The sequence below is a fragment of the Dryobates pubescens genome, chromosome 1 (assembly GCF_014839835.1).
Source record: "Dryobates pubescens isolate bDryPub1 chromosome 1, bDryPub1.pri, whole genome shotgun sequence".
Classification (NCBI taxonomy): domain Eukaryota; kingdom Metazoa; phylum Chordata; class Aves; order Piciformes; family Picidae; genus Dryobates; species Dryobates pubescens.
This window is the reverse complement of record NC_071612.1, coordinates 26,645,435-26,662,344: the sequence shown is the minus strand read 5'-3', so window position 1 is coordinate 26,662,344 and position 16,910 is coordinate 26,645,435. Positions and strand designations below refer to the sequence as shown.

Genomic DNA, 16,910 nt, shown 5'->3' with positions numbered 1-16,910 from the left:
AGTTGTGAGTTCACTGTAGGGTTGTTAGAAAGCAGGAAAAAACTCTGCACAAATGGAGAAGAAGTTGTGTTCCTTTGAGTTTTGGCGGGAGGGGAGGGGGGGTTTGGAGGGAAGAAGACAAAGAGGAACCGTGTGCACTTGGTGCAGACAAGACTAATTAGCTTGGATTTCAGCAGGCTTTCAGCAGCAGGCCGGTTTGAGAGGGGTTGTAAATGTTTTACAAAGCAGAGCCTAGCATTTAAATGACAATAGGGATAATAATGCTACTGCCATGATGTGATTTGTAGTGCAAGCTCAGTATAAAGATGCTGCTTCTTAAGCTGAGAGAATGTTCCTGTTGTGGAAAACTTAAACCAAAAACAAACCCACAAAAGCCTGAGAAATACCTTGCTGTGTGCTTCTGAGAGCCTCAACACATCCTCTGACAGGCACCAAAAAAGAGAGTAGTATTTATTTAGTAGTGACTGAAGCTTAGAGGCTTTCTGGTGTTTATTTCTGAAAGCTTCCTGGCCCTGTGATTTCTCCTGTAAAATACTGTATTATAGTAGCTACACAGCCAGTAATTTATGCTTCCTGAAGCTTGGAGAGTATTTTAATAAAAGTTGCTTTTATCTTAGCTGTCTGTTTCTTCTTCTGAGTCTCCCATACCGTGGCTAGAGCTCTCACACCTGGAGCTGTAATTTCCGTACACAGTCTGTGTAATGACACAGGTCTTGGATACCTTCCTCTCACGCAGCAGAGCTGCTACCAAGAACACATTCATTATTACCAGCAGCTCGATTACACACATCAAATAAATCACTTTTGGATCCCAGCCATCACTTAGAATTACCCTCTTACCTACTGGGATTTTAAACTCATGTGTTTGGATGGGCAGTGTCACAGCAGTCCTGTTCCTGTGTCTCTTAAGCCAAAAGAATCCCCAAAACCGATCATAGAGAAGCTGAATTTTATACTTAAACCATCAATACAGTTTATACACCAAGTATCTCCCTAACCCATCACAAAGGAGGCCCACCAAGTAATTGTAAACATGAACATTGAAAATAGAAAGGATCAGATGTCTAAGAACCCACAACACCTTCATAGAATAGAATAGAATAGACCAGACCAGGTTGGAAGAGACCTCAGAGATCATCGTGTCCAACCTATCATCCAACACCACCTAATCAACTAAACCATGGCACCAAGCAGCCTATCAAGTCTTCTGAACACCTCCAATGGTGGTAACTCCACCACTTCCCCAGGCAGCCCATTCCAATGGGCAGTCATTCTCTCTGTGTAGAATCTCTTCCTAACCTCCAGCCTAAACCTTCCCTGGCACAGCTTGAGACTGTGTCCTCTTGCTCTGGTGCTGGTTGCCTGGGAGAAGAGACCAGCCCCCACCTGGCTACAACCTCCTTTCAGGTAGTTGTAGAGAGCAATAAGGTCTCCCCTGAGCCTCTTCTCCAGCCTAAGCAACCCCAGCTCCTTTAGCCTCTCCTCATAGGGCTTGTGTTCCAAACCCCTCACCAACTTGAAGTTCTCTTCCAACCTGGTCTATTCTATTCTATTCTATTCTATTCTATTCTATTCTATTCTATTCTATTCTATTCTCAGTTAGTTCAAAGCTGTGTTAAGAAGCTAGCTGCTTATCTTAGCAGTGTGCATGCCAAGAGAGGGACAGAAGCCGGAGTGAGAACAGGATGTAAGATCATATAACCACATCCCACTCATCTACCAATGAAATTCATTTAGAATTGTCTTCCTTTTGTTTTCCTTTTTACACCCAAACGTTCAGCTAGAGAATCCTGCAGCTAGCCTTTCTTTAGGCACAGCCTAAACTCTCACAGTCTGCATCCTGCAGAGCTATCACAAAGGGCAGAGCTCCTCATTGTGTTTGTACTGGCAAAATCAATGTGAGATTTGCAGAAATCAATAAAATTATTGGCTTTTTGGGGGGGTGGAGGGGGAGGAAGGAGTGGGGCTACAGGAGTAAGAGTTCTCCTAGGTGCAATGTTTGTGGAACTGGAGAAGTTTCAGGCTTTAAAGGTGAATCGGAAAGCGCACACACAACAGCCTAATCTTTCATCAGTTCTTAATGGCTTGCTGTTTGTGCAGCTGACCCACAGGTGTTGCTGATAGAATTGGTGTGAGCAGACCTGGTGTGAAAAGAGTCATGTCCAGACCAAGTGCTTCTGCAGGCTTCTTTCTGTGGGGGGCAGTTGGGGTTATTCTTACTGCGTGGCTTGGAAAACTGAAAGCAGCTGAGACCTTTGGAAGCTTTTGAAGCTTGTGTTGCCTTTTCAGATGGTTTATACTGCCATGCAGTACAACAGTAGCTTATAGTATTTGTCATTTTATATCTAGGAAAAGCCCAACAGAAAATGGAGACTTCAGGTAACAGCCAAGTTGTCTAACACTAACAGTCACCCATGTGGATGCCTAACACCATAAAGTACAATTAGATTTGCACTGGTAATGATAGACTAAGGCACATCACAGCTTACACACCTCTTGGGTTCACTCCCTGGGGACAGTATGGCACTTGAAGAGTGTCTTGATGACAAATGCCAGGTTGTTTGCCCCCATCTGTCATGTTACTTGGTAGTGAGCACTGCTACTAAACCCTCAAGTGTGTTACTAGAATTAGAATTGACCAGGTTGGAAAAGACTTTTGAGATCATCAGGTCCAGCCTATCACCCAACACCATCTCATCAACTAAACCATGGCACCAAGTGCCCCATCCAGTCTGGTTTTAAACACCCCCAGTGATGGTGACTCCACCACCTCCCTGGGCAGCACATTCCAATGACCAATCACTCTTGCTGGGAAAAATTTCTTCCCACCTCCCAGTCTAAACCTCCCCTGGCACAGCTTGAGACTGTGTCCTCTTGTTCTGGTGCTGGTTGCCTGGGAGAAGAGATCAACCCCCTCCTGGCTACAACCTCCCTTCAGGGAGTTGGAGAGAGCAAGAAGGTCTCCCCTGAGCCTCCTCTTCTCCAGGCTAAGCAACCCCAGCTCCCTCAGCTTCTCCTCATAGGGCTTGTGCTCCAGACCCCTCCCCAGCTAAACCCAAGTGTGGAACCAAATGCACACAACAACACAGTTTAATCATTTGCTAAATGCTGCCTATTGAAGTAGGAATATGAAGGAGTGTACTGGGAATGTTTTGCTGTGCTCAAGGAACGGGAAGATGGGAGTTTCAGAGGACATCAATGCAAGGAAAACTGTCAAAGGTTATCCCTTAGACCCTCTGTGAAGCTTTCTTCAAAAAAGGCAAAATGGTTTCACCTTCCCATGTTTGAGATAGGGTTGGGTGATGCCTTGGACTTGATGATCTTGGAGGTCTCTTCTAAGCTGGTTGATTCTGTCCTTCTGTGTCACTGGCTAATGGAAGTGTTTTCACATGAAGTACTTTTCCCCTTATGTTTAATCCATCTGCCCAGTTCTTTTCCCTTTGAAGGATGTTGATTTATTGAGCCCTCACTGAAATGTGTCAATTCTCACTCTTAAACCAGTTGCTTAAAGCTGAGAAAAGCAGTGTAGCCTTTAGCTGGAGTGAGAGCAGAGGAGGGCAGGGCAGCTGGGAAGGGCCTGGAGAATAAATCTGATGGAGAGCAACTGAAGGAGCTGGGGATGGTTAGTGTGAAACAGAGGAGGCTGAGGGGAGACCTCCTGGCTGTCTACAACTACCTGAAAGGACCTTGTAGAGAGGCTGCTGCTGGTCTCTTCTTGTGGGGGATTGTGTCCCTGGCTTGAGTGATTGAAGCTGAGAAACTGCAAGTAGAGAAGAAATAGGTGCCAGCTGCGGTGGCTTAACGAGCAGCTCCAATAGGTGAGATAAGGGCCAGCTGTGCTGCTCTGGTAAGTATCACCAGCCAGTAAGAAGAGGTCATTAACCAATCCCCTGCAGCCACACCAAGAGGAGAGCTATAAATGTGAGCTGCATGAAGGCACTTGTTAGTCTCATGGGCTTGCTGCTTTGGGCAGGAGCTCTTGACCTGGGCACCCCCCTGCCTGAATTCAACCCTCATTGCTGTGGGTGCTGCCCTGAACCCCACAGCGACATCTTCTCACAGGTAATTAGTGAGAGAGCAAGAGGCAATGGCCTCAAGCTGTGACTGGGGAGGTTTAGGCTGGGCAGTAGGAAGATTTTTTTTTTTTTTTCCCATCAAGAGTGGTCAGGGATTGGAATGTGCTGCCCAGGGAGGTGGTGGAGTCCCCAAGCCTGGCTGTGTTTGAAGGTGGTTTGGATGTGGTGCTTGGGGCTCTGGTTTAGGGGTGAGCCTTGCAGAGTAGGGTTCAGGGTTGGACTTGGTGATCCTGAGGGCCTCTTCCAGCCTGAATGTTTCTGTGCTTCTGTGATGATGTAAAGTTTATGGGTGTGTTTTAGTAGCTGATTAGTTCTAATTCTGTAGTACTCTTATTCCCACCTGTGTTTTAGGTGGTCACTTCTAACAATCTCCTCTTGGGCAACCAGGTACAGATCTGGTTCTGGCCTTAAATTCTGCAGCCATAGGAAGTTCCATGGAAGCATAAGGGAAACTTTTTTTTCCCTGTAACAGAGCCCTGGAGCAGGCTGCCCAGGGGGGCTGTGGAGTCTCCCCCTCTGGAGACATTCAAACCCCACCTGGATGTGTTCCTGTGTGACCTGCTCTAGGTGCTTCTGCTCTGATAGGGGGGTTGGACTGGATGAGCTGTGGAGGTCCCTTCCAGCCCCTAGCACTCTGTGATTCTGTGTATTATGTCTCATTTTATCCCCCTATTTGTATTTCCCTGGGTTTTGTTACTGAGGTGTGTTTTTCCCCCCCTACTTCCTAATGCTTCCATGCAGTGTCTGCTGTTGAGCATGCTCTTTCCATGTAGATTAAAAAGCTCTTTCTCTCTGTGTGTCTCCATTTGATTTTACTGCTGTGAATGGAAGTGCAAACTTTGCTAGGGCAGCACCTGCAACTGCTCCCTTGCCAATAGCAGAGTCCTCCCCTGGCAGTCTCCCCTCTCCTAGACTTGCTGAACATCTTCCTGGAGAAGCTCTTGGGAGGTAAACCATTGAGAGGCAATTCTGATTCCGTGACTTATCTGAATGTCGTTCCAGCTTGGATTTGTCTGTCTTTGGGGAGAGAATGTTGTTTATTGCCCACTTAGAGTAAAAGGCATTAATCTGCCATGGCTAGGGATTTTCTTGGGAATGATAGGAGGAGCAAGGAGAAGAGAAATGAAACCAAGCCAGATGATAATTTTTTGTGTGCCTCAGTATGTTGGCTGTGGGGTGTCCACCCTATTACCTGGATGTGATTCTCCCCTTCTACTCCACTCTGGTGAGATCCCACTGAGAGTACTGGAGCCCCTATTACATGTATCATCTTGCAAACAAAGTGATTTATTGGCTTCATTTTTTAGGTAGCTTTCTGATCCCACTGTTCGGAAGCTGAGGAGAAAGTTTACATATACATAGAATAAACCAGGTTGGAAGAGACCTTCAAGATCGTCGTGTCCAACCCCTCAACCAATCCAACACCACCCAAACAACTAACCCACGGCACCAAGCACCCCATCAAGTCTTCTGAAAACCTCCAGTGATGGCGACTCCACCACCTCCCCAGGCAGCCCATTCCAATGTGCAATCACTCTTTCTGTATAGAACTTTTTCCTAACATCCAGCCTGAACCTCCCCTGGCGCAGCCTGAGACTGTGTCCTCTTGTTCTGATACTGGCTGCCTGGGAGAAGAGACCAACATCCGTCTGTCTACAACCTCCCTTCAGGTAGTTGTAGAGAGTAATAAGGTCACCCCTGAGTCTCCTCCAGGCTAAGCAACCCCAGCTCCCTCAGCCTCTCCTCGTAGGGCTTATGTTCCAAGCCCCTCACCAACTTTGTTGCTCTTCTCTGGACTCGTTCCAGCAAGTCAACCTCCTTCCTAAACTGAGGGGCCCAGAACTGGACACAGTACTCGAGGTGCGGCCTAACCAGTGCAGTGTACAGGGAGGATCTGGAGGTGCTGGAATGTGTCCAGGGGAGGGCCATGAGGATGAGCAGAGGGCTGGAGCTCCTTTGCTATGAATACAGACTGAGAGAGTGTGGCTGTCCAGTCTGGAGAAGAGAAGAACACACAGAGGAATATACTGTTGGCCATAGCTGTGCACCTTTAGGAGCCAGACCCCTAGACAGAGGCTTGTGCTTGTGGAAAGCACAGAGGAATATACTATACACCTTGTGGACTGTGTCCAGTTCTGAGCCTGTCAATTTAAGAAGGACACTGAAACTCTTCAATGTGTCCAGAGAAGGGCAACAAAGCTGGGGAGGGGTCTGGAGCACAGCCCTGTGAGGAGAGGCTGAGGGAGCTGGAGTTGCTTAGCCTGGAGAAGAGGAGGCTCAGGGGAGACCTTCTTGCTATCTCCAACTCCCTGAAGAGAGGTTGTAGCCAGGTGGGGGTTGGTCTCTTCTCCCAGGCAACCAGCACCATAACAAGAGGACACAGTCTCAAGCTGTGCCAGGTGAGGTTCAGGTTGGATGTGAGGAAGAAATTGTTCCCAGCAAGAGAGATTGGCCATTGGAATGTGCTGCCCAGGGAGGTGGTGGAGTCCCCAGCCGTGGAGGTGTTCAAAAAGGGCTTGCATGTGGCACTTGGAGCCATGCTTTAGTTGTCAGGAGGTGTTGGGTGCTAGGTTGGACTTGATGATCTCTGAGGTCTTTTCCAACCTTATTGATTCTATGGTTTCTTTTTCTAAGGGGCTCAGTCTGGTTTTTGGCTGAAGCTCTGTGATTTATAGCACCCACTGCAGAACCACCAATAAGGAGAAGGAGCTGGCTTTGAAATGTATGTAGGATCTGGATTTGATTACTGGCTTAAAGTTAGATTTGCTGCTTAGAAGGCAGCCTTCACAATATGAAGCATAATTGTGGGGGTTTTATTTATTGTGGTGTTAATTCTTTAGTGAAAGCCTAAACTGGTTACATGGCCATTTAGCCAACTGCTCTGCATTTATAGTGTGGTGTTATGGAGTTTCACAGCTGCAGTGTCCTCCTCTGAGCTGAACAGTAAAGTATTTATAAGCAATTACAGCCTTCTCAGAAAGTTGCAAAAAGTCATTTGAAAAAGTGATTCTGGCAACTTCAGACCAGGTAAAACCACAGCATTTGGCACTGAGAAGTATAGAACTAATTTATATAGCCAATATATAACTAACTGGAGAGCTGGGCAGGGAGAGATTTGATGACATTCAACTGGGGCAAGGGTAGAGTCTTGCACCTGGAAAGGAACAACTCCATGCACCAGGATAGGCTGGGGACTGACCTGCTGGAGAGCAGTGAAGGGGAAAGGGGCCTGGGGGGTGGGAGGTTGAATGTGAGCTAGCAATGTGCTCTTGTGGCCAGGAAGGCCAAGGCCATTCTGGGGTGGATTAGAAGGGCTGTGGTCAGTAGGTCGAGAGAGGTTCTCCTCCCCCTCTGCCTTGCCCTGGTGAGGCTGCAGCTGGAGTCTGGTGTCCAGTTCTGGGCCCCTCAGGTTAAGAAGGACATTGAGACACTTGAATGTGCCCAGAGAAGGGCAACGAGGCTGGGGAGGGGTCTGGAGCACAGCCCTGTGAGGAGAGGCTGAGGGAGCTGGGGTTGCTTAGCCTGGAGAAGAGGAGGCTCAGGGGAGACCTTCTTGCTCTCTCCAACTCCCTGAAGGGAGGTTGTAGCCAGGTGGGGGTTGGTCTCTTCTCCCAGGCAACCAGCACCAGAACAAGAGGACACAGTCTCAAGCTGTGCCAGGGAAGGTTTAGGCTGGAGGTGAGTTGAAAGTTCTTCCTGGAGAGAGTCATTCACCATTGGGATGTGCTGCTCAGGGAGGTGGTGGAGTCCCCAGCTGTGGAGGTGTGCAAGAGAGGATTGTATGAGGCACTTGGAGCCATGGTTTAGTCATGAGGTGTTGGATGAGGTTGGAGTTGATGATCTCTGAGGTCTTTTAAACCCTTACTGATTCTCTGAACATCAGCTGGAACGATACTGCTTGGTCTTTTTAATGGAATGAAGAGATTTCTTCTCTGTTTGTTGCCTCTTTCTAATGACATGTGATATTTACATCAACTAGGAAAATACCTGTGGAGGTACCTGCTCCAGATGCAGAAAGCTTTCTGGCAGCTGAGAAAGCTCTTCCTCCCCCTGAGAAGTGCTCTATGGCCACACAGACTTCTGAGCTCCCCTTGCCTGCTGCCCCTTCTGCAGCCCTGCCTCTGGAAACAGCCCTTGGGCTGCCACCCGCTCCTGCCAGGTACATCCCAGCTGGATGAGCTTAAAAAGGCATCATCAGAAACTACGAATTTCCATCTAGTTTCAGCTGATTTTAGTTTTTGTTTTCTTGATGCCAGTGCCATCAAGATGGAGCAGCTTACAGGCGTCTGACCATGACTCTGCTCTGGAGATGTTTGTAGCAGTTAGGCATTTGAGGAACTTTTTGTTACAAGTTAGGAAAATAGTATCTGGTATGGAGGTGGAGAAAGTAGTCATGGGCAGGAGATGCCCAGGCTAGGGGATGAGGTGATAGAAAGCAGCCCTGAGGAAGAGGACTTGGGGGTGCTGATGGATGAGAAGCTGGACAGGAGCAGGCAGTGTGAGCTTGAAGCACAGAAGGCAAATCACAGCCTGGGCTGTATCCAAAGCAGCATTGCCAGCAGAGCCAGAGAGGTGATGCTGCCACTTTGCTCTGCTGAGACCTCAATACAGGAAGGACATGGACCTGATGGAGAGCGTCCAGAGGAGGCCATGAAAATGATCAGGGAGTTGGAGCAGCTCTGCTATGAGGACAGGCTGAGGGAGCTGAGGGTGTTCAGCCTGGAGAAGAGGAGGTGCCAAGGAGACCTAATAGCAGCATGCCAGTACCTGAAGGGGGCTCCAGGAAGGCTGCAGAGAGACTGTTTGCAAAGGCCTTCAGGGACAGGAGGAGGGACAATGGCTTCAAACTAGAGCAGAGCAGATTTAGGTTGGATGTTAGGAAGAAGTTCTTTACTATGAGGGTGGTAGAACACTGAAAGAGGTTGCCCAGGGAGGTGGTTGAGGCCCTGTCCCTGGAGATACTCAACATGGGGCTCAACAGAGCTCTGGGCTACCTGGTCTAGTTGAGGATGCCCCTGCTGACTTCAGAGGAGGTTGGCCTGGATGACCTTTAGAAGTCCATTCCAACCCAAACTGTTCTGTGATTCAGTTGGAAGCTGACTTTGTTGTGCCAAGTTAGTGATGAAGGGGTAATACATGGAGTCAGTGTGACCAAGGGGTCTATGAGGAAGCCCCAGTGGAGTGTGTATCCTGTATGATGCTCCACTATTCCATGTTTTATTCACCTGGCATTTAAAGATCAGTCATCCTTGCTATAGCATGATTTTGGGTGTGCTGCTTCTTTTGATTGCCTAGTAGCCAAAAGGTTTTGGAGGAGAATACAGGCATGAACTTGTGTAGTGAAGGGACATCAGAGTGTAGGTTTGCCAACAGGCAAAGGAGGTGTTTCCCTCATTAATTACCACTTTGGGATATTAAACCAAACCTGTTCTTTTATATGGGCAAGGAGGTCTTTTAAGAATCCTTAGATGAACTCTTCCTGAGCTTTCATTAGTGTTGCCAGAGTTTCTAATAAGTGTTTGATTAATGACTTTCTTCTTCAGCTGCTTTTGGGCAGCTGCCTCCTTGTGAATCAAATTGTTGCAGTAAAACCTTAGGCTGTCTAAATCACCTCTAAGTTATACAAGGTGAATTATTTAAAGTGTATCTACAGTAGGCATCCAAGGGCAAGGTTCTGTATCTGGGGCAGGGCAATCCCAAGCACCAATCCAGGCTGGGCAGGGACTGGCTTGAGAGCAGCCCTGAGGAAAAGGCCTTGGGGGTGCTAGGGGATGAGAAGCTCAACAGGAGCCAGCAGGGAGCACTTGCACCCCAGAGAGCCAAGCAGAGCCTGGGCTGCAGCAAGAGATGTGTGGCCAGCAGAGCCAGGGAGGGGATTCTGCCCCTCTGCTCCACTCTGCTGAGACCACAGCTGGAGCTCTGTGTCCGGTTCTGGAGCTCCTAATGTGTCCAGAGAAGGGCCACGAGGCTGAGCAGAGGGCTGGGGCACTATGAGGATAGACTGCAAGGGTTGGGTTTGTTCATTCTGGAGATGAGAAGGCTCTGAGGAGACCTTAGTGTGGCCTTCCAGTATCTAAAAGGAGTCTACAGGAAATCTGGGGAGGGACTTTTTAGGGTGTCAGGGAGTGACAGGACTGAGGGCCCCACTTCAGGTACTGGCAGGATGCTGTTAGCTCTCCCCAGAGCCTCCTCTTCTCCATGCTGAACAGCCTCAGCTCCCCCAGCCTGTCCTCACAGACTTCATGAGGGGGAAGCTTGGTCTGTGGGTAGAGCAAAGCTTTCTGCTGTCCACATTAGTATTCAGGTGACTAAGATGTTGCCCTGTGTGTCTGTGAGCTGGGAGCCCTACAGCCACATAGGTTTCCTGTGGTTAATGTAGTGTGGTACTGTACTGTGTCTCTGTCAATCCTTCCTGCTTTCTCTTTCTCCTCTGCCGGTTCCAAGCTTCTGTGCTAGTAAAGCACTGCTGGAAAATCCTCTGGGAAGCATGCCCAACGTCAGACCTGCTCCTCCTCCTGCTATTCTCTCTCCTTTCAAGCAGAGATCAGCACTTAAGAGTGTGGCTGCTGCTGCCGTGTCTGCTGCCATTGCTGTCCGGGCCAGGTAGACATCAGCTTTCTAAGGAACAGTTTATAGCTGGGTTGAAGGCTTCAAGCTCACCCAAGAACAATCAGTCCCTGGCAGGGTTGTGAAATCAGCTCTTTCACAAAACTGTAGTAGTGGGTAAGTTGTTAAGAATATGTCCAAGGCTCCCATGCCCTCTTTTTAGCTTAGCTCCAGACTGCTGCTCTGAGCTTTGGTAATTCTTCTTTCCTGATCCTCATTATATCTGTTTTGTGGGTCAGGCAGTAAACAAACTGCAAGTAACAGTTGTGGTGCAGGGGTGACAAAGAATAATCTGCATCTTTGAGTAACTTCTGGATGCTTGACAATAATCCTGAGTCCTGTCTAAATCTTCTCTGCATTCCTTTTTATAAAGGCTTACTTAGACCCATGGAGAAGGAGCTGGGAGTGCTGGTGGGCAGCAAGTTCTGCATGGGACGGCAATGTGCCCTGGGGGCCAAGAAGGCCAATGGGATCCTGGGGTGTCCAGCAGATACAGGGAGGTTCTCCTCCCCCTTTACTTTGCCCTAGTGAGGCCCTACCTGGAATATTGCATCCAGTTCTGGGCTCCCCAGTTCAAGAGGGACAAGGATCTGCTGGAGAGAGTCCAAGGGAGGGCTACAAGGATGATAAAGGAACTGCAGCACTGCCCTGTGAGGAGAGGCTGAGAGCCCTGGGGCTGTGCAGTCTGGAGAGGAGAAGATTGAGAGGGGATCTGATCAATGTCTATCAATATCTGAGGGCTGGGGAAGGGAGGGACAGGGACAGCCTCTGCTCACCTGTGCCCTGTGATAGCACAAGGGGCAATGGATGTAAACTGCAGCACAGGAGGTTCCACCTCAACATGAGGAGGAAGTTCTTTGCTGTGAGGGTCCCAGAGCAGTGCAACAGGCTCCCCAGAGAGTGGGGAATCTCCTCCTGGAGCCTTTCCAGCCCTGTCTGGATGCATTCCTGTGTGAGCTGTGCTGGATTCTATGGTCCTGCTCTGGCAGGGGGGTTGGACTTGAAGATCTCTGGAGGTCCCTTCCAACCCCTAACATCCTGTGAGCCTGTGATCTCCAGTTTTAAATCATACATCCTTATCAGTAAAAAAAAAAGTGTAGGTATTTCTAATGTACAGGAGTGTCTTAATGGACTAATACATTACATAAACCACACAACAGCAGGGGTGAAAGAAGGATGAGCAAAACTGCAATGCACACTAGATCCAAAGTGTTTTCTTATTTCACTTGAGGAATGTCAAACACAACAAGAAAACTTCCTTCCAGTGCATCCCCTTTTAGAGGCAGCCTCCAGTTGGCAGCCTGCTTATGTAGATGCAGTTTCTTCATCAGTTATTATCCTAGGTTTAACTTCTCTATACTACTAAAGAACTCAGAGGGGTTTTGTCATAAGGGTGTTTGACTTGGTGGTGGTTCCATGCAAACTGGGAGGCTGGTTGGGTTCTCTGGGTAAGAGTTCCTAATTTCTTTGGTGGTTCCATGCAAACTGGGAGGTTGGTTGGTCGGTCACCCAGTTTGCTTATGTGGTGTTTTAAAACACTCACCAGGCTCTCCGAACCTGGCGTCTACCACTCGCTGCTGGATGCTCTGCTCATCAGCCCTGTCACTAAGCCTCCTCTGCTGGCCCTTGGGCCATCCAGGAAGTCCACAAGCGCTCTTGAGTTAGGAAAGAGCAAGAGGTACTCTGTGAGTGCAGTGCATGGTTGGCACTTTGGACTTGCAAGGAGCTGTCTGCTCTTTCAAAGCTGTGTCTGTTGTCTGCACGCTTGAGCGGTCTGTCTGTTGTGGCATGAGGTCACCAGCCCTAAACCCCAACTGATTTCACCTCTTGGCAGAACTAATCTGCACCCTGGTCCTGCTGATGGTGTTTCTGCAACTCCACTGTACTAAGCAAAAGTTTCCTCACTGCCCTTCTGAGATGCACGGTGCTGTTTGCCAGGCCTCCAAGGCAGGCACCATCACTGACTGGAGCAGTGCTGGAGTGAGTGCAGAGGAGGGCAAGGAAGCTGGGAAGGGCCTGGAGAATAAATCTGATGGAGAGCAACTGAAGGAGCTGAAGATGGTCAGTTTGGAAAAGAGGAGGCTGAGGGGAGACCTCATTGCTCTCTACAGCTACCTGAAAGGACCTTGTGGAGAGGCTGCTGCTGGTCTCTTCTCACAGGTAGTTAGTGACAGAACAAGAGCGAATGGCCTCAAGCTGCCACTGGGTAGCTTTAGACTGGACAGTAGGAAGAATTTTTTCATGGCAAGAGTGGTCAGGGATTGGAATGTGCTGCCCAGGGAGGTGGTGGAGTCCCCAAGCCTGGCTGTGTTTGAAGGTGGTTTGGCTGTGGTGCTTGGGGCTCTGGTTTAGAGGTGACCCTTGTAGAGTAGGGCTCTGGGTTGGACTTGGTGATCCTGAGGCTCTTGTCCAACCCGAGTATTTCTGTGGTTCTGCAAAACAAGATCTTCTGGCTTGAAACCTCTAGCCAGGTGAATTCTTTGCAGCAGTTCCTTGAGCAAGCAAGTGGCACATTAGGCTGTAAGGGTGCTCTGGAAACAAAGAGCTGCTATTGTTCAAAGCTGCCTTTTAATGCCTCAAACCAAATGCCTGGCACGTGGGGCAGTAAAGAACTGGTTAAAACTTATTTGCTGTCTGGGCCCTTTGTTCCAGCACCGGTTCTGTTCTGGTGCACAGGGCTTTCTGCTCTACTTTCCTGACCACAGCCGTGTTAACTCTGTGGAAAGCTGCTTTTATGTGCTGGAATTCAGCCTCACAGGCAGGAATCTATTTTGTTATATGCCAGGACTGTATGTATTAAGTTCTGCTCAGGGAGAAGTGATTTGTGGACTATTTGGATTTGCATTTTCACAAGAGTCAAAAACCCCTTTTAAGGCCCAGGCATGAGTAGAGCTGAGATCCCCTTGGTGTAAGACATTTCTGTTGGCTGAGAAGCGTGAGATCTTTCCCTCCTTTTTCATGGCTTCCATGGTGACCTCAGGCACCAGAAAAGGCTAAAGAAGCCCAAACTTTGGAGATGGAAATTGGGAATTATGAGGCACCAACAGATAATCTGAACTTGTGTCTTCTTTTCTGCCATTGGGGCTTATCTGCTTTAAAAAGAAAAGAACACTAACAGAATTGTAGCAATGGAACCCTAAATGCACAGGTTTTGTGTGTGCATACACATATATATGGTTACACTTTTATATAAGGTTGTTTACATAAAACACATATTTATGTATGCAAATACATATGTGTGTAAATATAACCTTATATGTTTATATAAGGTTATTTCTATATATTTACATACACACACATATATTTGCACCTTGAGTCCTGTGTCCAGTTCTGGGCCCCTCAGTTCAGGAAAGATGTTGAGATGCTGGAAGGTCATTCCCATTTCAGAAGATAACTTCTGCAGCTCCTTCTGGAGGGCATCTCAAGGCACTTGGTAGAGAAGGTGGTTATTAAGAGTAGTCAGCATGGACTCACCAAGGGGTAATCCTGCTTGACTAATCCGGTAGCATTCTGTGATGCCATAACTGAATGGGTAGATTCAGGGAGACCTGGGGATGTGGTCTACCCTGACCTCAGCAACACCATCTCCCAGTGAGCAAGCTCAGGAAGTGTGGGATGGAAGAGCAGACAGTGAAGTGGATTAGGAATTGGTTACAGACAGAGTTCAAAGAGTGGTGAACAATGGTGTCAGGCCCAGCTGGAGAGCTGTGACCAGTGGAGTCCCCCAGGGATCAGTGCTGGGATTGGTGCTGTTCAACATCTTCATCAATGACACTGATGAGGGGACAGACAGAGTCTGCTTAGCAAGTTTGCTGATGACACCAAACTGGGAGGCTTGGCTGAGACAGCTGAAGTCTGTGCAGCCATCCAGTGAGACTTGGAGAGACTGAGAGCTGGGCAGAGGGGAACCTCATGAAGTTCAACAAGGAGAAGTGTGGAGTCCTGCACCTGGGGAGGAAGAATAAACTGCAGCAGCACAGGCTGGGAGGTGATCTGCTGGAGAGCAGCCCTGGGGAGAAGGAGCTGGCAGTGCTGGTGGGCAGCAAGTTGGACTCGATCTCTTTGGGTCCCTTCCTCTCTCTGACATCCTGTGATCTTGTTCAAGCATGAAATGCATTTCATTTTTAACTCCCTTGTTTCTGAACAGTGATTCCCTGGAGGCTACCCAGGCTGCTGCATTTACAGCCACCTCAGCAAGGAGCATTCCTGCCCACCAAGAAAACATAGAACCAAGACCTGCTCCTGCTAGCACCACATCTGCTGCAGGCCTCAAGCCAACAGGACCCCCAGGTGCTGCCAAGTACTCGGCCTGGCAGCCTCCAAACCAAGCAGGTAACTCTCAGAGAAGGTTTTTATTCTTCCCTTAAAGTCCTCTGGGTAGCACACTTCACCCATGGGTGTAAAACAGCAGCCTTCAAGTGGTTGGTTGTGTTCTGAGTGCAGGCCAGTTTGTTTAGAAGGGAGGAGACAAGCAGATGTCACAGTTCTGCTAAAGCAGCAGCCCTTTGTAAGCAGCCTCACAGATGTGTTTTCACAAACAAGCAAAAGAAATGTCTCTGACCTTTGTTCAAAGCATATACACCAATCACACATACACATCACCTTGAGTCCTCTGTCCAGGTCTGGGGCCCTCAATTCAAGAAAGATGTTGAGTTGCTGGAAGGTGTCCAGAGAAGGGCAACAAAGCTGGGGAGGGGTCTGGAGCACAGCCCTGTGAGGAGAGGCTGAGGGAGCTGGGGTTGCCTAGCCTGGAGAAGAGGAGGCTCAGGGGAGACCTTCTTGCTCTCTCCAACTCCTGAAGGGAGGTTGTAGCCAGGTGGGGGTTGGTCTCTTCTCCCAAGCAAGCATCACCAGAACAAGAGGACACAGTCTCAAGCTGTGCCAGGGGAGGTTTAGGCTGGGTGTTAGGAAGAAATTCTTCCTAGAAAGAGAGATTGGCCATTGGGATGTGCTGCCCAGGGAGGTGGTGGAGTCACCGTCCCTGGAGGTGTTCAAGAGGGGATTGGATGTGGCACTGGGTGCCATGGTTTAGTAGTCATGAGGTCTGTGGTGACAGGTTGGACTTGGTGATCTTTGAGGTCTCTTCCAACCTTGGTGATACTGTTTATTGTAAGAATGAGAGGAATATCCTTAGTTCTCTGACAAAAATCTTCAGATGTTAAATAGCTTGGGGGTTGGTGGTTTTGAGTTCTAATTTGAAGGATGTTTCCTCTTTAAACATATCTGGTCCAGAAAAGGAACTGCAGAGGCTCTGACATCAAAATAAAGATTCCAACATACGGTGTTAAAGTAATTCTGTGGTTCATAATGGCGTTCAGGGCAGAGCGCTGTGTTTTGGTGTGGGTGTGCAGTTCTGCTGGCAGCCTCAGGGTGGCAGTACACTCGTGTCAGTCCTCCCTTCCCGGGCCCCGTACACACTGACGGCAAAAGTGAAGACTCGAGCACAGCCCTGTGAGGAGAGGCTGAGGGAGCTGGGGTTGCTTAGCCTGGAGAAGAGGAGGCTCAGGGGAGACCTTCTTGCTCTCTCCAACTCCCTGAAGGGAGGTTGTAGCCAGGTGGGGGTTGGTCTCTTCTCCCAGGCACCCAGCACCAGAACAAGAGGACACAGTCTCAAGCTGTGCCAGGGGAGGTTCAGGCTGGATGTTAGGAAGACATTAATCTCAGCAAGAGTAATTGGCCATTGGAATGTGCTGCCCAGGGAGATGGTGGCACAGGAGGTTCCACCTCAACATGAGGAAGAACTGCTTCATTGTGAGGGTCACAGAGCCATGGAGCAGGCTGCCCAGGAAGGTGGTGGAGTCACCATCCCTGGAGGTGTTTAGGAAGAGACTGGATGTGAGGCACTTGGTGCCATGGTCTAGTTGATTAGATGGTGTTGGGTGATAGGTTGGACTTGATCACAGAATCATCAAGGTTGGAAGAGACTTCAAAGATCGAGTCCACCCTGTTACCACAGACCCCATGACTAAACCATGGCACCAAGTGCCACATCCAATCCCCTCTTGAACACCTCCAGGGATGGTGACTCCACCACCTCCTTGGGCAGCACATCCCAATGGCTAACAACCCTCTCTGGCAAGAACTTTCTCCTCACCTCCAGCCTAAACTTCCCCTGGTGCAGCTTGAGACTGTGTCCTCTTGTTCTGGTGCTGGTTGCCTGGAAGAAGAGACCAACTCCCTGCTGGCTACAACCTCCCTTCAGGTAGTTGTAGAGGGCAAGGTGGTCTC

At 48.9% G+C, this 16,910-nt stretch overlaps 1 protein-coding gene across 1 annotated transcript in view; it reads left to right on the top strand.

The window, feature by feature from the left end:
- Positions 1–16,910, top strand: part of PDLIM5 (PDZ and LIM domain 5) — a 128,176-nt gene that overhangs the window by 85,904 nt on the left and 25,362 nt on the right. Inside the window, exon 7 of the mRNA XM_054163119.1 lies at positions 14,830–15,014. Coding sequence (XP_054019094.1) covers positions 14,830–15,014 — 185 coding nt within the window. The remainder of the gene's footprint in view (positions 1–14,829; positions 15,015–16,910) is intronic.